Raw genomic sequence first — 25,515 nt, 5'->3', positions numbered from 1 at the left:
ATGAGATGTCCTTTCACAGAAGCCCCCTGCTGGGATGCAGACAGAACGTCTGGACTAGTCCTAAGGAGAACAATTGATGCTTAATTGGCTTCCCCTACTTCCAAGGATAAGGTAGCAGTGAGCCCCTCCTAAAATTAACCCCTTACACTACTTTGTGATGTCACAGGGTCCCCAGCTGTTCCATGCTTCCTGTAGAGGAAGGAGGGGGGAGAATGAATGCAGCTCAAGCCCTCTCACCTGTATCCTAGACACCACCTGATCTTTACCCATAACCCTCCTGGCTTCAGTTTAAGGACAATGAATAACATTACTTCAAGTCATCAATATATAATACAAAATATACATATTTAAATTGAATTACAATGTCCCCTTAACCACATGTAATTGGACAATGCAGTTGTAGTCTGATGAGCTGGGGAAACAAAAGAAGGGCTATACAAAGTATTTGCTATAATTCACATATCACACTCGTTTTGTCACACACTATATATGAAGTGTAAATGTACTTAAAGGATTGGGTTTAACACTTTCACATTATCTTTCATTTCCATAAATGCTGAATGCCCCCATCCGCCGTCCCCCGTCCCCCATCCCCACTGATGATAGACCCAGAATGCGAAGGATCCACCACCACTGGCCAGTCACCTTTGCCTTAATCTACAATCTACCTCGCCAACGACAAGTCTTTGATAAGCTGCAGGCTGACAGCGCTCCAGACAGAGAACGTACACTGCAAAAAAATTGAAAAGCAGCAGCAACAACATATGGGTCAGCAGGAGGAATAAAACATAATACACATTCATTAGCCTCAGCCATGAAGGAAACCAGTGAAATAATGGTGGTATTGGTCAAACAATTAGTGGCACAAAGCTTCAGCAGCCCCATTGCTCGGACCACCTGTAACCCTGGAATTTAGTCTCTCTCTCTGTTCTCCCTGTGTTTGCGTGTGTGTTTCCTCCATGTGCTCAGGTTTCCTCCCACACTCCAAAAACATACTAGTAGGTTAATTGGCTGCTGAAAAAAATTAACTCTAGTCTCTTTCTTTCTCTCTCTCGTAGGACAGGATCTATACTGTCCTGCTGCTGAACTGTGATGGAGCCTCAGTGATTCAGTGACTGGTCACCATGTCAGAACGAAGCATTGGTTAGAACACCTTGGCTACCTCTGCTTATAGGCTGGCGTCAGGAGTTCGATTCCCGACCATGGCCTTATCTGTGTCGAGTTTGTATGTTCTCCCCGTGCTTGCGTGGGTTTCCTCCGGGTGCTCTGGTTTCCTCCCACACTCCAAAAACATACTAGTAGGTTAATTGGCTGCTATCAAATTGTCTCTCTCTGTCTGTTTGTGTATGTTAGGGAATTTAGACTGTAAGCTCCAATGGGACAGGGACTGATGTTAGTGAGTTGTCTGTACAGCGCTGCGGAATTAGTAGCGCTATATAAATAGCCGATGATGAGGATTGCCACCATTATTTTAACAATAAAAACTGTGACCTTAGTGAGCAGAGTGAGGTAGAGGACTATGTCACTAAAAAATGTACATGCATGAAGTAGAAATGTCCAAATATTCCAATAAAAGGCACCTCCATCATCCAGGAGCTCCATCAAGACAAGTGTCCCAATTTAGTGTCAATTGACTATCTTCATCTTGAAATTAGCAAGGGAGGCTATAACTACATATAGTTGATCCTTTCATTCGTTTTGCACATGCCTACCCAGCTAGATACAAATCGGGGGAAAATGTCAAATAAATGTACCACAAAACAACCTTCGGAACTGTTAGAGAGTTACAGCATCCAGTAAAATTGGATACTTTACTACCGGTAGTATCAGATGATATTATGAACAATATGGAACCTAACATTGTACCAGTTCAGACTTCTCGGATGCCGTTCACTACAGGGGAAGAGGTAACAACAGAACTGAGATCCAGACTGAAATTCGAAGGTCTTGTCGAACTGTAACACCAAAAGAATTCTTGACTTACGAAAGCCTTGGACAACCAAAGTACACAACATGGGCACCATCAGTAACGCAGTCTTACAGCAAGGGGAGGGCTGGTAAATTTTAGCCCAGGGGGGGCAAGACTCAACTCAGCAGCCAGTTAGGAACATTTTAAAGGAAGAAAATGCAGGTGGCCCAGTGACCCGGCCCAAGGTAGCCCACTATGGAACCAACCCAGGGGGGCATGTTCCCCCTTTGCCCCCCAGCCCAGCCTGCCCTTGTTACAGCCCCATTGCTCATGTTATTCCAGAAAGTATAATGGGATACAGATGTTTCAATGATATGTGTTTTTCCGCACTCCGACCATGGATCCACTGATAAACTAGTCATGAACACTAACGCTTTGAAGTCCGTAACAGTAGATATTAATGTCTGGAGACATTTAAAAAAAGAGCGGAGAATGTAGCGGCTTTAAAATCGAATGATAAAAAGTGGTAGTAATACAAGCCACCCCTTACATATTATTTTTTTGGTATCCTCATACTTAATTGTATGTGGTGATGCATTAATAAAGATTTGTTGTCAGTTGTAGAGGATTCAGTAGAGGACATTGCAATGAGCAGCAGAGTAGCAATCGTGGAATGTTATAAACATTTCTGGCTCATAATAAACCAGAAGTCTTGAAAGTTGACATATATCTATGTGTGTATTCTATAACTTCCTATAACAGTTACTGGACCCTTCAGATGCTGACTGGAAAATTGTAACACATCCCGTCGGTGAGCCTTTCATGCCCAAGCCTAACACTGTTTCTACCTTTCATCTTACTGACCTCCTCTACACCTCACCTAGCCCCTTTGGCGGCCTTGGCCACTATTGAATGACATACTATCAACTTGACAGGTCAGGATAATAGTGACCATCATTATTGTATATCTTTGCACCATCGCAAGAGATATGCCTCCAGGCGCGCACCCAGGGGGGTTTCCTAGTCCCCAGAAACCCTGGTGGTGCACGATAAGATGGAAGGTCCTACAATGAGGTTGTCATACTTGGGCATCGAGATCGATATGGTCTTGGGCCTTTGTAGGCTCCCTTTGGATAAGGTTAAGAAGTTACGCACGTTGATAGCTAAGGTACGGGTACCCTCAAGAGTGACATTGAAGCAGGCGCAATACATGCTTGGGCTTTTCAACTTCTTTTGCTGTGTTGTTACCATGGGCGAAATTTTTGCAGGAAACTCGAGCGGTCAACAGCAGGACGCATGCGTCTTCACTGTAGAATCGCCTATCCGCTGAGATCCTAGCGGATTTGATGGTGTGGGATTGGTTTTTTGCAAGACTTTAATGGAGTGCATTTGTGACCTGCACCCCTGGTGTCCAGTAATGTGTTGGAGTTATATACAGCCGCGGCAGTGGCAGTAGGATTGGGGCCTATTTCTCCGAGGATTATTTTCAGGAGGGTCTCTGACCGGAGTTCCCTCTTTTCTTCTTCCAACGATGGAGTTACTTCTGTTTATGTAGGCTGATCTATGTTGGTTTTCTTTCTGCTTTACAGACCATTGGACCCTGCTACAGATATGGATAGGGCAACTAGAGATACTTCTGATTTCCCGGGGCCTGTAGTGATATCATGGATAGGCCGTAGGGGTCTTAGAGAGCATGGGTTTAGGGGGCTCTTACAGAAGGAGATAGATCAGCGAGGGGTACCTCATATCCTGGTAATACATTTTGGGGGAAACGACCTAGGCTACGGTAAATCAGTGGACCTTATTTCGTTCATTCAATCTGAGCTTGAATGGGTGCATACATCTGGCTGGCCCTTCTGCTCTGCTGGTCTGATATAGTGCCCAGGAGGGTTTGGTGTTCTTTTCCTGAAGGACAGGTAGCGGATGAGGTTCTTAAAAATATTAATTCAGTCACTGCACGGTTGATCCGCTCTTTAGGTGGTCTGCGGATTGAGCCCCGCACTTTAGATTTCAGAGTTCCTTTTTTATAGGCAGGATGGAGTGCATTTGAGCAATAGATGAGCAGGCATGGATTTGTTTAGAAAAGAAGTTTATAAGAGTTTAGCGGTGATAGGTGTAGATATGATGGCAGTCCGCGGCTCTTGGGGATCTGAGTGGGGCCCACAGTGTAGTCAACGCTCAGTGGTCGGGCCCACAGTACGGTAGTGAGCCACACACTGAACCTGCCTCTCAGAGCAGTCAGCTATAGTCTCGGTCCAAGTAACGCCCCAGTGGGTAGACTTATGACTGCTTTTCTTTAACATAGAGGGGTTGCGGTCTTAGTAGTGCTTGGGAAGGTAGATATATGTGCCCGGGGTGAGAGTCCCCATTTTTTGGCGGTTGTCCCTTGGTTGATGCCGGGACTTATTGATTGCCTGGCGGAAGTCTTACTCACTGCTCCTTCTACAGAACCATATTCAAATAAAAGTTCTTTAATTTGCCACACTCAGGTCTTGTGTCAATTATTTTGAGTAGTTAAAGGTATAGAAGAGGTTAAGTGAAGGAAGCGTTATTAGCCATTAAGACCTTTTAATCAATCATCAAACCACCTCTTGAATATCTTCAGAAACTTGTAAAAGCCAAATTAAATATAATTATAAAAAAAACCAATATATCTCATTAGAAAAAAAAAATACAGAGAGTATAATATTTTTATTTTATTGCATAGTTTCCCCTCCCTGTCGTCTGGACAGATGCTAACTCAGAAGGCTGACAGCAGCAAGAGCCCCACCCATACACAGACGCAGAAGATAACACAACAGAAGTGAGCAGCAGTAGATGCAATCTGTGATGGGTTAACAGGATCTCTTTGTCCTGCACAGTCCTAATATTTTGGATAACATCACCAAAACGTTTGGAGTCTTCCACAAACTATTTATAAACTGAATTCAGCTGGGAGAACTTGGTAAAGCAGAGTCATAACATGCTGGGGCTCGTTGCAGAAGTCCTGTCTATTCTTCTAGCAACAAATCTCCTTATTTCAGAAGGTACGTATACTGGTAATTAATGTACAAGCTTAATTCTCATCATGTTAATAGTAGGAAAGAAATTGTAGGATGGTTTGGAAACTCTTTATCACCTATAGGGGTAGATTTATCAAGGGGAAGCTTTTCATTCTATTCCTGCTATGGTTTTTTTTTGTTGCTATACATTAAAGGGCTACTGTCACTACTCTAGGCAGCGACAAGCCTGCGATAACAGATTAAAATCATTAATATTATTCTTGTTATAAATATTATTTTTTTTCTGCTCGGCTGCTTCGGAAATATTTTCTTGATAAATTGCGGTGACAGCTGTTTTTTGTTTTTTTTTATTGTCACAATAAATAACCTACAAGAGAGTGTCCAGGTCTCTGTATATCACGTGATGTTGGTTTAGATATGTACGTTCCATTCAGTGTTGTATAAGATTATTCCCCAGAGTGTACAGGTGGACCTGGGTCATTAAAGAAAGTAAGGCAAAAAAAGGAGTAAGTTTGATCCTGGACAAAGCCATTTTACAATGCAAGGGGTGCAAATTAATTTATTATTTTGCACATAAGATAAATCCTGGCTGTTTTTTCATCCAGCACACAAATACTTGATAGCTTTATTTTTACACTGAGATTTAAAGTTGATCTAGGACATGCCCTACCCCAACTATAAATCTATCCCCACATTTTAAATTTACCTCCCCCTCCAATGCAACATTCCATTCTTTTCCCTTAGCTCTCCTGACTCAGGCCCAATGTGTGTAAAATGAGACAATGGAGAGAATTTTAAATTCATCATCATTTATTTATGTAGCGCCACCAAGTCCGCAGCGCTGTACAAAGAATATTTGCCATTCACATCAGTCCCTGCCCCATTGGGGCTTACAGTCTAAATTCCCTAACACACACAAACACAACTAGTGTTAATTTTGTCATCAGCTAATAAAACTACCAGTATGTATTTTAGAATGTGGGGAAAAAAACAAAAAAATACAGAGAGAACACACAAACTCCACACAGATAAGGACAGGGATTGACCCCAGTGCTGTGAGGCAGAAGTGCTAACCACTGAGCCACCATGCTACCTTGGAAATTTTTATGCTGTATAAAAAAATCACGGTATTGAATAGCGGGGAGCTATTGTGTTGTAATGCACACTCTTGTGTTCTATACACACTCCTGTAGAAATGTTTATGGTAGTTTGTATATAAAGGATGCAGCGGAGTTCATTTCAGTGGTCTCCGCAGGCAGTAGGATGGCTGGGCACACCCTGGGTTACCGAATTACATTATTTCTCCTCATGTGGTTACCTAAGCTGGGATCTCGTTTCTGCTGTTTATAGCCGCCTGTTTGATGAAGCTCCTGAGCTATACAAGTGGTGTTTGGGTAGCAGGCAGGCCTCTGGCCTTCCAGGGTTTGTAGTAACTTTATAAAATGATTAAAGGTCATTCATTAACTACAAAAGTACAAGACCGCAAAGCAACTGTTCTTTTGTGACATTCAACCGCTACTTTTTGTGCGGTTTCATTTAACGTTCAAGGCTAGCGCATGGATTTTGCTGGCGCTGTATATTGTATACCGCTGCGGAATCTGCTGGTGCTATATAAATAGATGATGATGATGATGATGATTAAGAGGGTGACCTTTGCAAGGGTTCAGGTTGGGCCAGCCAGTGGGTGGAGTGGGGCAGATCAATGGATCTCCGTGCTAAGTGAGGATTAGGTCCCTGGCCGCACTCTTGACATTTCAATTTGTGTGATGAGATTATTTATTTAAATAAATTAGAGGGGTGGGGAATGGCGAATTTACTCGATCTTCACTGCTTCCAGGGAGGACACTAAACCTTTTCCTTCCTGCAAATGAATTTTCCCGCACTTTATGGGTTTCCTTATTTACTTATAATGGGACTGCATTTAAAAAAACTTTTCATGGAAAGCAACCAACAGGCGTTTTGTAGGAACATGTTAAAAAATGCTTAGATGGGCTGCAACTTGTTACATAGTTTCTGCAATATATCCATCAGTTCAAAGCAATAGATTAGCCTCAGATGTGTTTATACATATTACACAGTACAGTCATGGCCAAAAGTTTTGAGAATGACACAAGTATTGGTTTTCACAAAGTTTGCTGCTTCAGTGTTGTTAGACCTTTTTGTCAGATGTTACTATGGTATGCTGAAGTAACATTACAAGCATTTCATTTGTGTCAAAGGCTTTTATTGACAATTACAGTTAGTTTATACAAAGAGTCAATATTTGCTGTGTTGACCCTTTTTTTTGAAGACCTCTGCAATTCGCCCTGACATGCTGTCAATCAACTTCTGGGCCACATACTGACTGATGGCCGCCCATTCTTGTCTAATCAATGCTTTGTCAGAATTTGTGGGTATTTGAGGTTCTTGAAGATTGACCACAAGTTCTCAATGGGATTAAGGTCTGGGGAGTTTCCTGGCCATGAGCCCAGAATTTCGATGTTTTGATCCCCGAGCCACTTAGTTATCATTTTTGTCTTATGGCAAAGTGCTCCAATCATGCTGGGAAAGGCATTGTTCATCACCAAACTGTTCTTGGTTGGTTGGGAGAAGTTGCTCTCGGAGGATGTTTTGGTACCTTTCCTTATTCATGGCTGTGTTCTTAAGCAAAATTGTGAGTGAGCCCACTCCCTTGACTGAGAAGCAACTCCACACATGAATGGTTTCCGGATGCTCTACTGTTGGAATGACACAGGACTGATGGTAGCGCTCACCCTTCCTTCTCTGGACAAGCGTTTTTTCAGATTCTCCAAACAAGCTGAAAGGGGATTCATCAGATAAAATGACTTAACCCCAGTCCTCAGCAGTCCAATCCCTGTATCTTTTGCAGAATATCAGTCTGTCCCTGATGTTTTTCCTAGAGAGAAGTGGCTTTTTTGCTGGCCTTGACACCAGGTCATTCTCCAAAAGTCTTCACCTCACTGTGCATGCAGATGCACTCACATCTGCCTGCTGCCCTTCCTGAGCAAGCTCTGCACTAGTGGTGCCCCAATCCCGCAGCTGAATCAACTTTAGGAGACTGTTCTGGCGCTCGCTAAACTTTCTTGGGCCCCCTGAGGCCTTCTTTATAACTATTGAACTTCCCTCCAAGTTCTTGATGATCTGATATATGGTTGATTTATGTGCAATTTTACTAGCAGCAATATCCTAGCATGTGAAGCCCTTTTTGTGCAAAGCAATGATGACTGCACGTGTTTCCTTGCAGTAACCATGGTTAACAGAGGAAGAACAATGATTTCAAACACCAGCCTCCTTTTAAAGCTTCCAGTCTGTTATTCTAACTCAATCAGCATGACAGAGTGATCTCCAGCCTTGTCCTCCTCAACACTCTCACTTGTTTTAACGAGAGAATCACTGACCTGATGTCAGCTGGTCCTTTTGTGGCAGGGCTGAAATGCAGTGGAAATGTTGTTTCTGGGAGAAAGTTCATTGTCATGGCAAAGAGGGACTTTTAAATTAATTTCAATTCATCTGATCACTCTTCATGACATTCTGGACTATATGCAAATTTCCATCATAAAAACTGAGGCAGCAGACTTTGTGAAAATTAATATTTGTGTCATTCTCAAAACCTTTGGCCATGATTGTACATGCTAACATTTGCTTTAGTGTTTCCTATCCATGATTTAACCTGGGATCAATTACATTATATAAAACTAGCATTTACCATCAGCTGAGTCCAGGTTAAAACATTAAAAATTTAAGCTGGTAATACTGGGCGCTGATGAAATAAGTCAAGGTATCATGCCTGTTTATATTATACCACATGGTGGAGGCGGTGCTTGTATCTGAAGGGGCGGTACTTGTATGTATTATGCCATACGGTATGGTGTGAGTTATAAAATAAATATTTATTCTGGGAATGATATACATAGTAGAAACCATCATTATTATTGTGGCAGCAAGATATATTCCATCCCCCGTTAACCGGTACTCCTTGTATTCAAATAATTAAACGCAACGCAGAGTGACCAACAGACTGTGAGATAACCAGAACACGCTCAGAGAAGGGTGATTTTAAATGATTTCATTTGTCACACTGTACCATTTCTCACAGGATAAAGAGGTAAATTTTATGCAAATCTTAAATTTTACTAGAAGCAGAAAAACGCCCAGCAACGGAAAAAGGGGAGAGGTTCATATGACAGATCATAAACAAAAAATATATATATATATATATATATATATATATACACACACACACCAGTTCAATTCCTGAGCATGACCTTATCTGTGAGGAGTTTGTATGTTCTCCCCGTGTTTGCGTGGGTTTCCTCCGGGTGCTCCGGTTTCCTCCCACATTCTAAAAAGATACTAGTAGCTTTATTGGCTGCTGACAAAGTTAACTCTAGTTTCTCAGTCTCTTTTTGTCTCTGTGTCTCTCTGTGTCTCTCTGTTTCTGTCTCTCTCTGTCTTTGTGTGTCTTTATCTCTCTGTCTCTCTCTCTGTCACTCTCTCTGTCTATTTCTCTCTCTCTGTCTCTCTCTCTGTTTCTGTCTTTTTCTTTGTGTGTCTTTATCTCTCTATCTCTCTCTGCCTCTCTGTCCCTCTCTGTCTCTTTCTCTCTCTCTCTGTCTCTGTCTTTCTGTCTTTGTGTGTCTTTATCCCCTCTCTCTCTCTCTCTCTCTCTCTCTCTCTCTCTCTCTCTCTCTTTCTCTCTCTGGGTCTCTCTGTCAGGGAATTTAGACTGTAAGCTCCAGTGGTGCAGGGACTGATGTGATTGACAAATATTCTCTGTACAGCGCTGCGGAATTGATGGTGTTATATAAATAAATGATTATATATAATATAGCTTTTTATTTCAAGATATTTAGAAAAAGAAAAAAGAAGTTAACTTTGTATACATAAGTTAATTTATTACAGTGCAAAAACTCCCCTACACAGACAAGGACCATTTGTTTTATTTATCACTTGAATATTCTAATATAAGGAACTACACCCAAAAAACCCAGAATTGTTTTATTCGCTAAATCTAAACTTTTTTTGCTTTTATTTTTCGGGAAGTCTGACAAATTTAGAAATGCTGAAATATGTTTGAATATAAATTTCTTTAGCTTGCCCCTCCTAATACAATGTTCATGCTATTTTAGGATTAAGTATGTGAAGAATGTGCTTCCCTTGGCCACAACTGAGTTGCGTAAACACATTTCCTGTTTTTTCCAGGAATTTCAAATGCTTGGTATTCATTCCTAAACATCCACCAATCAGAATGTTTTCTTTGTCTCTTCTACAATCACAAGACTTTCTGAATGTCTCCTTAGGGCTGTGTGATCATATAGACCAGTGTTGGCTAACCTGTGACACTCCAGGTGTTGTGAAACTACAAGTCCCAGCATGCTTTGCCAATATATTGCAGCTTATTGCTGGAAGGGTATGCTGGGACTTGTAGTTTCACAAAACCTGGCATGTCACAGGTTAGCCAACACTGATCTAGGCAGAGGAAGCACAATGGATTTATGTTATTTGTATTTTCTTTTTTGCTACTTTCTCAAAGTAAAAGCCCTAATTACTACCAGCTCTCCTCCTAATTCCTCCTAATCGGCAACCCCCAAAGTTACTTCCCCACTTAGTGTCATCCTCTTTGTGTCTGTCCTCCCGCCCCTCTAGATTGTAAGCTCTTACGAGCAGTGCCCTCTTTCCTTCCGTTTTCCTGCCTACAGTACCCTCCTGACCCTTGAAATGCTCCCTCTGTCCAATCTTCAATCCAATATTACTTACCAACTTTGGCATCAGGGAGCTCCGTCATGGTGTCGTGGCCACGCAAATTGCGTTGTTAGGCCCCACCCCCTGTCAAACATTACCAATATCGGCCTATCACAGCAGAGGGCGGGGGCAGGATGCTGTGTCTATCCTCGTGCCCACCCATTTCACCAACGAAGAGGGCAGGCTTCGGGATGTTGCCCTGCTCTCCCGGTAGTCTGAGAGTACGCCCAAAAATTCGGGAGTCTCCCGGACATTCAGGGAAAGTAGGCAACTATGGCATAGCTCCCAAAAGGTCAGTCCCTGGCAGTGGGACAGTGGGCGTAGACACGTCACAATGGGGGCTTCCTTGCGCCGTAAAACAGCACTAGGCTGCCCATTATTAATCTCCCTTCCAACAACATTCCCACCCTTGGGACAAGCCTATCCCAGGGTGGGATAGAGCCCTAAAATCGGGACGGCTGGGAGCCAGAATCCTCAGTGTCTCTAGGACTGTGTCTCATGCCCACTCTCCTGGGTATGCTCACTGAATTGTACCCATCCCTCCTATGCTCTCCCTCTATGTTCTACTCCTCCAGTTCCCTTACGCTCTTTGTGTAATGTGCAATTCTATTATGTGTTATTTGTAGTTTGTTCTAATGCACACTGTGCAGCGCTGCAGACCCTTTGTGAGGCTTTATAAATAAAATAAAATATAATAATAATAATATTGGGATAAGGGGTTTTGACTATGGTGACTTGATCTTGTGTGGTGCACAATTACTACTTTGGGGTATATTCACTTACAATGCCTATGATAGCATTAACACTAGAGATGCTCAGGCTCGGTTCCTCGAGAACCGAACACACCCGAACTTAGCAGATCCGAGTAGCGCACCCTCGGAATTGAAAATGTCATCGTGACGTTGTCGGATCTCGGATCTCGCGAGTTTTTGAATTCCTTTTAAAGATCCAACATCACGGAGGGTGGGCGGACCCCCATTTATCTTTTCTGCCACTGCTGTGTGCCAATGTGTCCTAGATGTGCTAGGAACTGCCGTGTGTTGGTGTCATTGCTCTGTCGCTTACCATCCAGCCAGGTCGCTGCAGTATTTGTCCGAAAAGTGTATGAAAATAATATTGTGACCTGTGAGGTGGTCAAAATTGACTGCAAATGACTTAGAAATAGTGTTATTGAGGTTAATAATAATGTAGGAACAAAAAAAAGAGCAAAATTATGTGATTTCAGCATATTTTAGGATTTTTTCTAAAAAATCCAAAACCAAAACACACGAGGGCGGTTTTGCCAAAACACAAAGCTAATCCAGATCCAAAACCAGTTCAGGGGGGTCAGTGAGCATCTCTAATTAACACTAAACACAGTCTTGGGTATCGTGTCTATTGATACAAAAACAAGTGAAAATGCCTCAAGCAGCCAAACGACATACAATTATTTTATTTTCTTTATTATATATTTACAACAGAGTTCTACTACTAATTTCCTTTTTTTTATTTTAACGTGCACACAAAGCATCTCTCTGTACATGCCGGCACTTGTTGGGAACAAACTGCGAATACCTTAAAAACACCTGTATGTACAAAGCTGATATGTAGTTAATCTTTATCCTCACTTCTCCTTTTTCTGTATGTAATTCTCAGTACCTGGTGACAGTCTGTATTCATGGACAACTGCACTTTTTGTGCTGAGTGCAATTCCTGGTACCGGCTAAATATGAGCAACTAGCTGCAGAGCTTATCCTGTGTATGCAAAATGTAATTCTTAGTATCTGCTCCTACTCTATAACCTGACAGCAGCTTAGCGTCACTACTGCATGTGTGCTGAGGGTAATAATCACCATCTGCTCTTATCCTGGACACTCCCAGGATTTGTCCGGAGCAATTTTCTTATTTCAGTATTGAACAGCTCCACAATAAAGCTCCCTTTTGTCTGTCTGTATGATGCAATTCTTACCATGTATGTCTTATTCACTGAGCTTTACTAAATTAATATGTGAGTAGAGGGAAATGGGGAAAATTATGTTTTTAATTAATATGAGTAAACCTGGAATGGTGAGGTTTAAGAGCTGAGATAGTATAGCACATGATGGGACAGCACAATGGCTCAGTGGTTAGCACACCTGCCTCACAGCACTGGGGTCATGAGTTTGATTCCCGACCATGGCCTTATCTGTGTGGAGTTTGCGTGGGTTTCCTCCAGGTGCTCCGGTTAACTCCCACACTCCAAAAACATACTAGTAGGTTAATTGGCTGCTATTAAATTGCCCTTCGTCTCTCTTGGTCTGTGTGTGTTAGGGAATTTAGGTTGTAAGCTCCAATGGGGCAGGGACTGATGTGAATGAGTTCTCTGTACAGCGCTGCAGAATTAGTGGCGCTATATAAATAGAAGATGAAAATTAATAGGTGGTTGATAACTAATCAGCCTTGAGTATGAAATGACTGGGTCTCCCCCAACTCCTATTGGTTGCTTGTGTGTGTGGTTAGATTGGACAAACAGGATTGTAGCAAGGTATGGTCAGCTTTGAATAAATAGTGAATATCTGTAGCAAAAAAAAAGCAGGGACTTGATGCACAGAGAATTCAGGTTATATGAGAACTGGAAAGTAGTTTGTTTTTGTGACTGCAGAGAAGGTATTTGCAGCTTGTAGGAACTTGTCTCAACGTAATTCCTTCACTACCTACATCAGGGATGGGCAACATAATATCACTTAAGGGTCGAAAGTATATCAGAAATAAATTAAAATGAAGCATCGACTCAAATAAAGAGACACAAATCTTTAATAACATATCAGGAATTTTAATATAAGTACAATTAGTTTACAAGCTATAACCAGCAAATTGAATGTGACTTGTGGATGGCCAGAATTTCAATCAACTTTTGAAAGCTTGGTATAAGGCTGGAACACGCAAATGACAATTCTGCAAAGAGGTATTCGTACGTTAATCTGTTGTGCTTGTCGCTTTTAATGTGCCCCATGATTCAGAATGTCTGTTCTCGGAAATAACAGATCACGGAATCACCCAGCTCTTTCCCGCAGAAGAAGGGGGAAGAGTGACCATGTGGTACAATTGCACAAACCTCCACCTCTGACCTCAGAGGTGCTGGTGTCATTGTAGGGCCTCAATGTGTGGTGTGGTGGAAGTTACACAAGGCTGAAGCTGTCATGCAATAAGGACATTGGCAAAGAATAGGATCAAGTTCAGTCTTATTCTCTGTTTTACGATCTGCAAAGATTCGCCTGCTGCCCCGACTTTCAATAAGATTTGAGATTGTGGGTTAAGCTAGGGGCTAAGAGGTGGAGAAAAGGACAGACACGGTATAAACATACTTGCCAACTTTTCCTCGTTGGCTACAGGATGATTCCAGGGGAGGTGGGCGTGCGGGGCCGGGCTTGACGAATCGCATCATTTAGACCCCGCCCCCTAAATGATTGTCACAATATTGGCCAATTACAGTAGGGGGCTACGATGAAGCAATATTTGCGTCAATAGGCCCCACCCCCCAGCAATTATTGCGGGGGCGAGAACTGGGAGATTGCCCTGCTGTCAGTCTTTGATTAAATCTTGGTCTCCATGAAAATGGCCACCTCCATAGGCATCAATACATGGACATAGGACACAATTTCTGGACTGTGTCATCATGCCACAGATGGCGAAGCCAACCACGTCTTGTACTGTCTCAGCATCAGCGAGAATGCCAGACACTTCAGGGAGTGAGGGAGATCACCCCTATTTCAGGGAGTCTTCCTGACATTCAGGAAGAGTTGGCAAGTATGGGTGTAAAGCAGGAAGGAGCTGGGGCCACCGCTGAAAGCTTGGAGGGCCGTATGTGGCCCCAGGGCCACTACATATTGCAAGTTCAGCAGGAAGCTACTAAGGTAAGTCGTTTTTTTTTTTATTATTATTTTTTAAACGCTAATAAAACCCATATAATGTGTTCTAACATTAGGAACCACTGGCGTTAAGCGGTTTTTTAAAATGCATCTTGTTCTACTTTTTTGCCATTTACCACAGGTAAACACATCCGCAATGCCTACAATGATCTTATTAACACTACTAAATTTGTGATTAAGAATGCATGTCAAATGCATTAGATATACATTTTTACTAGTGTAAAAAAAAGAAAAGAGAATTTGTGCCTTTCTATATTAACACGCTTATGTTCAATATATTGTTTGTACTTCTCCAGTTGTTTCCTCTTTAAATAAAGTTTAGAGAAAAAAACGCCGCTGGCCAAAGTGCTGGTTGGCCAACAAGTATAAAACGGCTAATTTAATAGATTTCACTAAAACCATAACTCTGCTACTGGATTCCTTTAATATTAATGTAATATTTATCGGCTGTCCTGCAGTCACATGATGCAACAAGCCACACTAATTTTTTTTATTATTATTTTTTTTTAAAAAAGACCACACCCCTTTTTGGGGGCTGTATACGGAGACTGGTGCATCACAAGCTTGAATGGTATAAAGTTAGGTCATACTTGCCAGCATTGGCATCAAGCTGTCGGGGAGGTGGCTCCATCATGGGGGCGTGGCCATGAGATTCACGTGCTGTCAATTTCTTCCTCTCACAGCAGGGGGTGGGGCCAGAGATTTGTTTCAGCGTCCGGGACTTAGGGGCCTATAAATCAATTTTAAATTTTTTTCATGGCTGCTAATTTAACAAAATGTCGCCAGGGTACCTCAGCGATACGCAGCTGCCCCGGCAATACTGGCAGGGAGCTGTAAACGGCTAATCTTTGCAGATGTGCATATGTGTGAGCCAATTTCAAATAAAGTTTTTAAAAGTAGATTTAAAAAAAAAATAAAAAATGAAAAAGTAAAAATAAAAATGTTTTAAAACAAGCAGATTTCATTCAAATAATGATTTTTAGCCGTTATCTCCGTCCTGAGATGGCAAGAAGAGAACAGGCGTTGCTTTGGTGCAAGTACAACAGCTATATAGGCTTCTCCATGCAAAAACGTGGTCTATCATCGGTGGTAAGCATTTAATGAATCTGGCGAAACAAATAAAAGCCCCTAAAAAGAAGACTTGAGGATGACATTTTGGAGGAGAGAGGCTGCAGCACCCACAGGAGGAGACGCTACGGTAGATACTGCCCTGAGAGCTTGCCCCCCAGGGCTCATCGAGGGCCTAAATTTCCAGAACACTGATGTGCCCCCTCAGCAACAGGCTGGTGAGTTCATTTTTATTTTAAATGTGTGTTTTATAAAGATAATGTCATATAGTGTGCTAAATGTGGACATCTTTTACCAGGCTGATTTATGTAATAACGTCATGTGTAATCATAGTTGCCAACCTTTGATCTCCGGGAGCCTGGTGTGGAGGTGGGCGTGAGGGGGCAGGGCTCCGCAAATCGTGTCATTTTGACCCCGCCTCCTGTGACGTAATGACGCAAGCGCGTCATTTTACCGCGGGGGTGGGCCACAATGATGCGATTCCTGTAGAATCGCATTATGGAGGCTTGAAATCTGCCCACTTCACTAGGAAGTGGGCAGATGCGGGAGAATTGTCAGCTCTCCCGGAAGTCCAGGAGACCTACCCGGATTTTGGGAGATCCCCCGGACATTTCGGGAGAGTTGGCAAGTATGTGTGTAATACAAGTTTTAAGTACACAGGTTACACCAAGGTTCATCCCGAAGTCAACCAATACCATCGTCCAAAAGTCAGGCTGCCCAAGAAGATAGAGACGATGGACCTGATTCATCGCGGTACGTATTCTGAGCGTAACCCGTGTTTCAGTATTAAGGCTTTGTGTTATCCTGGATTCAGCAAGGCGCGGACCTCAAGCCACGTGCACTTTTGAAAGCGGGGGCAGGTCTGCTGTGCTCTACTACTCGGATGAAGCAAGATATGTCCAATACTGTGGATTATAAATTTGCAAAAGAACACACAGGGAAATAAATAAATCTTGCGTTATTGTTACCTGACATAATATAGGCATTAATGTTAAAACAGTAAAAAAAAGTTTTTTATTTATTTTTTTCCAATATATACATGTATTAGGATGTTGTTAATGTCTACTGAGCATAAAATACATTTTTACAGTTGTTCCTGATTCCAAACACATGTTATAGCATGCATATCAGACTGTCATCACTACTGCTCAGGACTTAGACTAGCCCTGTAGCTGGAGCAAGAGATACGGGAGAAAACACAGACGCACAAAGCTGGATTCAGACGTGGCTGCATGGGCTTGAGTTTGGTATGCAGTAAGTGGCTGCAGTAAGTGTCCTTTGCGCTCGCAGGCTCACAGAACAGGGCTGCATTCACGGCCGTATCTCCTGGTTCTGCGCAGAGTGATTTTGAGTATGATACGCCCGGTGAGTGCAACCTAGGCGGTAAAAAGGAAATTTCTTTTTTTAACTTTACAAGCAGGGAAATACTAGCTGCTTTGGCATATAGAACGTTAATTCTTAACAGCTTAACTTTTACTCTGCAATGCAGAGTGCATATGCGACCACCCTACTCACAACTTTCAATCGTTTACTGCATGTTAAATGAACTCGCCTGCAATGTAACATGTGCTTGACAAGTCAAAATTGCAAATTTTTCAGGCTCTTGATCTAACTAGGGGCCTGATTCATTAAGGATCTTAACTTGAGAAACTTCTTATTTCAGTCTCCTGGACAAAACCATGTTACAATGCAAGGGGTGCAAATTAGCATTCTGTTTTGCACATAAGTTACATACTGACTGTTTTTTCATGTAGCAAACAAATACTTGATAGCTTATTTGTACACTTATATTTAAAGTTGATATGTGTGTGCTACATGAAAAAACAGTCAGTATTTAACTTATGTGCAGAACAGAAAACTAATTTGCACTCCTTGCATTGTAACATGGTTTTGTCCAGGAGACTGAAATAAGAAGTTTCTTAAGTTAAGATTCTTAATGAATCAGGCCCCTAGTCCTCATACCATGTTTTCCATGTCTTCATTTAATTCCGCTTCTAAAAGACTATAGTGGAGATTTTTGTAGACATTTATTTAGAACCACGATATCTACAATCTGCTTATTTGCTCTCAAATACATTGTTTACTTTTATAACCTTGCTTAAATAGACCCCTTATTTTATAAGTATCATACTTACACATCTAATTTATCCACAGAAACATGACAGCAAACTAAACCTGGAGAGCAGGGAACTGAGGCTCTATCACCACCTGAGGATAGAGAGGAGGACACAATCGTGACCCGAAATTTGTATGATGTTGCTTCTCCAACGCTGACATAACCTCCCACTACTACGGATCCTGGTCTTGAGGTGGCAAAATTCATTGCGCATTTTTATCAAAGACAAATGATGGAGACACAAACACGCCAACAAATAGACACAAAGGGGTAAACGTATCAAGCTGAGAGTTTTCCGTCGGGTTTGAAAAGTGGAGATGTTGCCTATAGCAACCAATCAGATTCTAGCTAACATTTTGTAGAATGTACTAAATAAATGAAAGCTAGAATCTGATTGGTTTTTCAAACCCGCCGTAAAACTCTCAGCTTGATACATTTACCCCAAAGTGTGGGTACGACTCTCATGCACTAATGATAAAATTGCGACTGCAATAGAGCAGAACAATTTGAACTTTAATGTTATTATGAGTGCCCAAATACAGCACCAAATAGAAACAATTTTAACCGGCTTCATCTTCATCTGAACAGTCCAGTATTGGCTCTAAACCAGCCAGTTCCATAGCCATGATTGCTCCAAGGCATGGTGTTCACACGTACGGTGACCGAAAGAGTGGCATTCTGCAGAAAGGGAATGACGTGAAAAATAAATCAATATTTAAATAAATAGAAGTTGTATTTTCCCTTACTGGGCCAAACTGTACTGTTATCAAATATTATGTACTTAATGAATTATTTATAGATTCATATTTATATTTTTCGATTCAGTGTTTTTCATCAGCCCTATCCTTTCAACATTTAGTAGAATGTGATATGTCAATTTTTTTTAAATGTAAACAATAGCAACAATATAATAAGCAAATAAAAGTCTTGTTTACGTTTGTTAAATAAAAAGCTGTTTGGCTTGTCAGCTAATCTAAGCATGTTTATTTTCATTTTGGTATTTAAAAGTAAACGTACGGTCGCATGCACAAACCACACCAAGGTGTCACATAAGAAAAGGCCACATTCGCCTCTTGTCCTATAACCCATACTCTACAATTAAAGTTAAAGAATATATGGTTATATAAGAGTTGCTGTAAAGTCAGATTATGCAGAAGAGAGTAAACCAACACAGGGCAGGTGTTTGTGGATGCAGCAGAGGTGTCATCAGCCAGGAGCGACACCCATATCCTGAATTACCTGAAATGAGACATAAATGTGTGCTTGTGCTGACTGCTCCCATGCAGCAGTTAGCACATGTGAAGCATAGCAAACACGGCTCATGTTATAAGTAAATATTGCCAACAGCCAGCCCTCCGGAATATTTCTTGTCTCACACTTGTCAAAGAGGACTGACTGCCTCAGCATATAGGCATCATGACATGACCCCAGACCATACTCAACAATCGGCAAGTTAGCATCACTGACCGCCTGCACATTCAGGGAGCGGCAGTGGTGTTGGTTAATGTAAACCTCTGCCTTGTAGTGAGGTGGTCTCAGACCAATATGAGTGCCGTCTATAGCTCCCAAGACGTTCGGTAAACCTGAGAGTCAATAGAAAGCTACCCTTAGCTCATTGCACCGTGATGGGGACGCAGATAGATGTATTCCACAATCTTTTTAGGACACTTGACACTTGAGAAAAGTGCCTTGAAAATGTCACCTTTGTTACGTCTACCACTCTTGACGTCACTGGCTGAAAGGAGCCCCTGGCCATAAAGTGGACAGGTCACTTTAATTTGTGCAGCCCAGAAACGGCAAGAGATGATGACGTAAGTGGATCCAAATCATGTCTCATCTGTTCATAAAAACTCAGCAGTTCTGTGGTATTGAGGTGAAACATTTGCGCTACCTCCTGATCGGAGAGGTTATTCAGGTTCAGACCAACACAAAAAACAGTCTCTGCATGTCCTCCGTGGAACCAAAAGGTTCCCATAAATCTCCACTTTCAAACCCACAACACGCTAGCAAACATGTTTTCGGCCCTTTTTATATGCATCATCATTAATTCTAGACCAACTGGATGTGATATCAGCATTTTTGCCTCTAGCAACCACCTCATTTTAAATGTGTTTTTTTTTTTTCCCTGGCGGATTTTCAGTGGTTTGTGAAAATCGTGGCTTGAGTAATGTTACACTTTGTACTCTTTAGAGGTTAAAAATGGGAATAGCGATGTGTATGATAGCACAGGAAAATCCACAAAAACAGGGAGTTTTTAACAAACTGCCCTTTAGTAAATCTAGCCCTCGGACATATTTTCATGTGCAAGTGAAAATGGTTTTGCATAAGAGTTAAGCACGGTGGCTTAGTGGCTAGCACTTCTGCCTCACGGCACTGGGGTCATAAGTTCAATTCCCAACCATGGCCTTATCTGTGTGGAGTTTGTATGTTCTCCCTGTGCTTGCGTGGGTTTCCTCCGGGGGCTCCGGTTTCCTCCCACACTCTAAAAACATACTGGTAGGTTAATTGGCTGCTATCAAGAATTGACCCTTGTGTGTGTGTGTGTGTGTGTGTGTGTGTGTGTGTGTGTGTGTGTGTGTGTGTGTGTGTGTGTGTGTGTGTGTGTGTGTTAGGGAATTTAGACTGTAAGCTCCAATGGGGCAGGGACTGATGTGAATGAGTTCTCTGTACAGCGCTGCGGAATCAGTGGCGCTATATAAATAAATGGTGATGATGATGATGTTAATAAATAAACATTGATATGTCTCACAATGTACAATAAGCTATTATAATGAATACTTGGGAAATAGCCTTCTCGGAGTAACACTTTTTTTTTCCCCATGGAGAAAAATGATCTTAACATTTTGAACAGGTATTTCTATTTAAAAAAGGAATATGGCATTGCATTGATAAATTAGGCAGGTACAAGCCAATAAACTAACTCCCCATTTAGCCTTAAAACCCCATTTTGACTGGATAAACTCATTCAAGGAATTAGATAGTATTTAGACATTCTTCTTTGTATTTAATTCTATATAATTTCAGGTAAGGGGGGGAGGGGATGGTCAAGTGTAGGCCAAACACACTAAGGGCATGATCACTTACTCATGAGCAAATCTGATGTGGACCCCTACGCAAATAAGCCTATTAGTGTTATGATCATCACAGACTTTTGCCATACTTGCATACTTTTAGTAGGCAACGTCCGGGAGAGGGGCGTGACCAATGGGCGGGAGGGGGCGGGGCGCCTTGAATCTCGTCATTTTGGCCCCGTCCCCACGAGTAAAATGACGGTTTTTTTGCAGGGAAAGGGGTCAAAATGACATGATTCTCGTGAATCGCCTCATTTTAACCAGGGATTTCACGGATGTGGGAGAAATGCCGGCTCTCACGGGAACTCGGGAGACTGACCCGAATTTCGGGAGTCTCCCGGACATTCCGGGAGAGTTGGCAAGTATTACTTTTGCACTGTAAAGAAAAATAATTAAATATCTATGTCTGGTCCTACCAAGCCATGGAGGCAGGGCCGGATTAAGGGAATAGAGGTCCCCTTTAGCCCAGGCTGGTGTGTCCAGAGTGTTGGTGCACTACAGATCCCAGTAAGCCCAGGCTGCCATTAACAGTTTGGGTATGTTGGTGCTTGTAGTATGTCTCATACTAGCTCCTACATTGAGAAGCTCCCGCCGTGTAATGAATAACTTATAGCCGCTAAGTCTGTTTATAACCTAGGACTTTCCCAAGCTGTCAGCGAGTAAGTCCCAGGTTATAAATAGCTTGTAGTGGTGTCGACAGACTACCCATTGGAAATATAACTAGCACAGAGTAGAAATAATGTACTTTATTTAAATAAAGACTGTCCCAATGCCTTGTTCACCAATATATTACACACCTAATTCCAAAGGCATTCTCTTTCTTCCTGTGGTTAAACCAAAAAAGAAACCGTACATACATAAGCTGCAAAAATCCCCCCTCGTTTATGACAGGCCAGGAAACATTTGAACTGATTAAAGAGACATTTAAGCTTCTAATGTTCTAACTATGCACATGGGTGTGACATCTGCAGATGGTTTTTATATAGTCCATAAATAGTGCATAATAAAAGCACATATGTATCAGCAAAGCTGCTTTGGTGATAAATGGGAAGAAAAAATAGTTTTTTAGTAAAAAAAAAAAACATTTATGTTTTTAAAATAGTGTACGGCATATGCAATGTGTGTGTGTGTATGTGTGTGTGCAAATATACATATATAATCAGCCCATATGCAACCTCACTTTTGCACAATGTGGTTTTGTAGACAGACACAGAAACCATATAGAACACTTTTCCTGTACGCAGCTGTCTGTTCTTACGGCTCAAATAAAAGCCATTGAGAAATAAATTGCAGTTTCGAGTCCCATTGAGCAATACAAAGAATTAAACGTTTTACTGGAGTAACTGGGGGAAAAGCATCTAGTAACTGAGGTCACTTGACCTGCCAAAGAATGTCCAGCATCCGCTCTCCTCTCTCTATAGTCCACTTAAACCCAAAGGAGGGGGTGGATGATTGAGATAAATGACTGTAACACTCCTGCAGTCACAGAGAAGAAGAAAGAAATTCAATAGCAAGGGAAGAAACGTTATCTGATAGCGGCATATGGAAATGTTCAAGTGTGCCCCCTGCTGGTAGAGAGAGCACCCGTAGCTTGTAGAGTAGCTAGAGCACTGGAACGGTGCAGTTCTTTTGCAGAGTTACACGATATGGATGACTAGCGCCAGGGCTTTTCATTGCGTTTTAGAACTGGGTATGGAATCCCATAGGCACAGCCACACAACCCACTTCTTACTTTACGTGGACGGAATCTTCTCTTCTTGACATTGCGCTGTTGAGTTGTGACATCGTAGCACAAGCAGCGCTCCCAGCCCAGCACCAACACAGAGGTGCAGCGAAATGAATGACTGACTTTATGGGGGGAATTCAATTAGCCGCGAAGTGTCTCCGGAACGTCCGTCAGACACTTCGCGGCAGAGACCTCTCTAAAAATCTCTGCTCATTTTTCCTCGCACCACTATGGAGTGTCTCCGGAACGTCCGTCAGACACTTCGCGGCGGAGATCTCTCTAAAAATCTCTGCTCATTTTTCCTTGCACCTCTATGGAGATTTCTACAGTCATTGCCGGCAATGTCGGCGGCGTGATGTCCGTACACCACATCGCAATCGAATTCCCCCCAATGTTACTCATTCAATGTTTTGGATGATGTCGTCTTCGTAAACTGGGCAGATATGAGACACTTCCTCAGCTTGCCATTTAATATACCTTAGATTGGTGAAAAGACTATTATTCGTCTGCCCAAATCAAACAGGTCACACTCCATATAGGAAGATGTAGGAACAGAAATACTTACAACCCAGAATTTGTCCAATTCTTGCACTTAGACAGTAGCTATAGACAAAGAACTATAACTTTGACAAAAGTACACCTTAATACAATAGAAGTTATGACTGAGAAAATGATTAATGACGGTTACAACTATTTACTTTTTCGCCACGATTTAACATTGTACTACCACGGTGATGGCTATCTAGAGTTGCTTACGGCACTGGAAGCGCCGATTCTGCGCTACTGAGCATGTACCCAGAGCATGAATGGAACTGGAAGGCTGGATCGAACTTACAGTTCCACTGCCATTAAAAGAAATACATAATTAAATAATTATGATATAACGAGACCTATTGCCTATAGCACCTATCTTCCTATTTTTCTTTGATAAATATCATCATCATCATCATCATTTATATAAACTCAAGAAAATGTTTTCTTATATGCAAAAAATAGTCCATAATTTTCAAGGAGTTGATGGGGAAGATGCAGTGTCAGTAATAATGGGTTAAAAATGTACTTAATAATGACTTCAATTATTGTCTTGTTTAACCACTTAATGACTGGATGGTTTTCGTCGCTTCAAGGCGAGACCAGTTTTAGCCTATCCAAGCAAATCTTACAGTTTAGTGTTGTGGTGACAGACATGGTTTTCACTTAGTAGAATATTGGAAAAAATATATATTTTATTTTTTTGGGGATTTATAAATAAAAATAGATGAAAAAATAAACTTTCCACGATTCTTCCCGAACTTGCACATGTTTGTGACACTTATGTAAAATATGTCACAGTCACAGAGAATGAGAGAGAACATTTTTGGGGCCTGGGAAGAGCAAGGGAGAGATGGAGTCTATTTCCTAAGCCGGTTTTTCTCCAACTTTTTTATCTTCTGGATGGGGAATGTCAAGGCATGGGGAGACCTGATCCATGGACCCTCACTTAGTCTTGCCGGATAGGAATAAATCGCACCTATCAGTCATCTATGGATGCAGCCTTACAGAGGTAAGCTCTGTTCTGACACGGCCACTCCTACCTGGAGGAGGAGACATCAATGTGTTTCTGTGACAACATCACCTTTGAAATCCCAAATTAAATGGCTTCTGGGCATCTCTCTTAGTTGAAGACTGATCTTACGTTTAAGTTTGTTTGGCAGTTGGAAAGTGGCTAAACCAGTCTTTGCAGAGATAATTATCTGTACATGTATGGTGTGTGTGTGTGCGTGTGTGTGTATATATATATATATATTAGAGATGCTCGCGCTCGGTTTTTGGAAAACTGAGCCCACCCGAACTTTGCAGATCTGAGTACCGAGCGAGCCGACTTTAGTTTTCAGTTCCGCGTGGCCTCGGAACTGAAAACGATGCAAAACGCGATTGTTGCGTCATTGGATCTCGCACGTTTTGGATTTTATAAGTGCTGCCCTCCCCGGGAGATTGAGCCCCATTACTCACACAGAAACAGGGGTAGCAGTGTTCCTGTTACTCTCCAGTCTCCAGTGCCATTGCTCAGTGCCATTGCTCACACAGAAACAGGGGTAGCAGTGTTCCTGTCACTCTCCAGTCTCCAGTGACATTGCTCAGTGCCATTGCTCACACAGAAACAGGGGTAGAAGTGTTCCTGTCACTCTCCAGTCTCCAGTGACATTGCTTAGTGCCATTGCTCACACAGAAACAGGAGGGGTAGCAGTGTTCTTGTTACTTGATAAAAATTTACTGGAAATTACTGGAAATTAATGTTATGGAGGTTAATAATAATGTAGAAACAAAGAAAGAGCCAAATTATGTGATTTTAGCATTTTTTAGCAATTTTTTTATTTACAAAAAATACAAATTTAAAACACAGGGGTCAGTGAACATCTTTAATATATATATATATATATATATATAGCAGCAGTGTCAGATTCAAGCTCCGGCATCTCCCAGGTATGAGTTTTTCTGTTGTATCACTTGCACCAGCTACAGGGCAGGTGTCAGTGATGATTTATAGGGATGACCGCTGTGTATGCAGCTAGAACATGTGTTTGCATGCTAGAACATGTGTTTGCAATCAGGAGCAACTGTAAAAATGCATTTTATGTACAGTGGACATTAATAACCTCCTAATAAATGTATTTCATGGGTGGTAAAAATGGAAATAAAGTTTATAAACTCATTAATGACTATATTATTACCAGGTGACATTAATTACTTGAATATTTTTTTTTCTGTGCGTTCTCCTGGTACTTTATATTCCCCATAGTGTGTTGTGTCTGTCAGAGCAGAGCGGACCTAGACCAATATTCACAAGAGACGTTGTAGTTGAATACAGATGCGCGTATGCCTAAGTTACTTGCGTTTTTTTGACACACGATACGTTTGTTTTGTGTGCTTTAATGAATCAGGCCCATACTGTGCAAACCAAGTTCATGAGCACAAAAGAAAAGCATTTTCACTATGTGGCTCCATTTGTAAATT

General features: G+C 41.7%; 1 protein-coding gene across 4 annotated transcripts in view; it reads left to right on the top strand.

Annotated features, from left to right (window-relative positions):
• Positions 1 to 4,653: 4,653 nt before the first annotated feature.
• LOC142112083 (SLAM family member 5-like) overlaps positions 4,654 to 25,515 on the top strand; it is a 346,313-nt gene continuing 325,451 nt past the window's right edge. Inside the window, exon 1 of one of the 4 annotated variants that reach the window (XM_075193929.1) lies at positions 4,654 to 4,935. In XM_075193929.1, coding sequence (XP_075050030.1) covers positions 4,872 to 4,935 — 64 coding nt within the window. In that variant the 5' untranslated portion in view covers positions 4,654 to 4,871. Of the gene's footprint in view, positions 4,936 to 23,827; positions 24,065 to 25,515 lie in introns of those variants that run through there. The other 3 variants (XM_075193926.1, XM_075193927.1, XM_075193928.1) reach the window with 3 other exon arrangements.

The sequence above is a fragment of the Mixophyes fleayi genome (genome assembly GCF_038048845.1).
Source record: "Mixophyes fleayi isolate aMixFle1 chromosome 12 unlocalized genomic scaffold, aMixFle1.hap1 SUPER_12_unloc_2, whole genome shotgun sequence".
NCBI classification, from domain to species: Eukaryota; Metazoa; Chordata; class Amphibia; order Anura; family Limnodynastidae; genus Mixophyes; species Mixophyes fleayi.
Note: the sequence above shows the minus strand (reverse complement) of the source record. Positions and strands in the feature narration are given on the sequence as shown.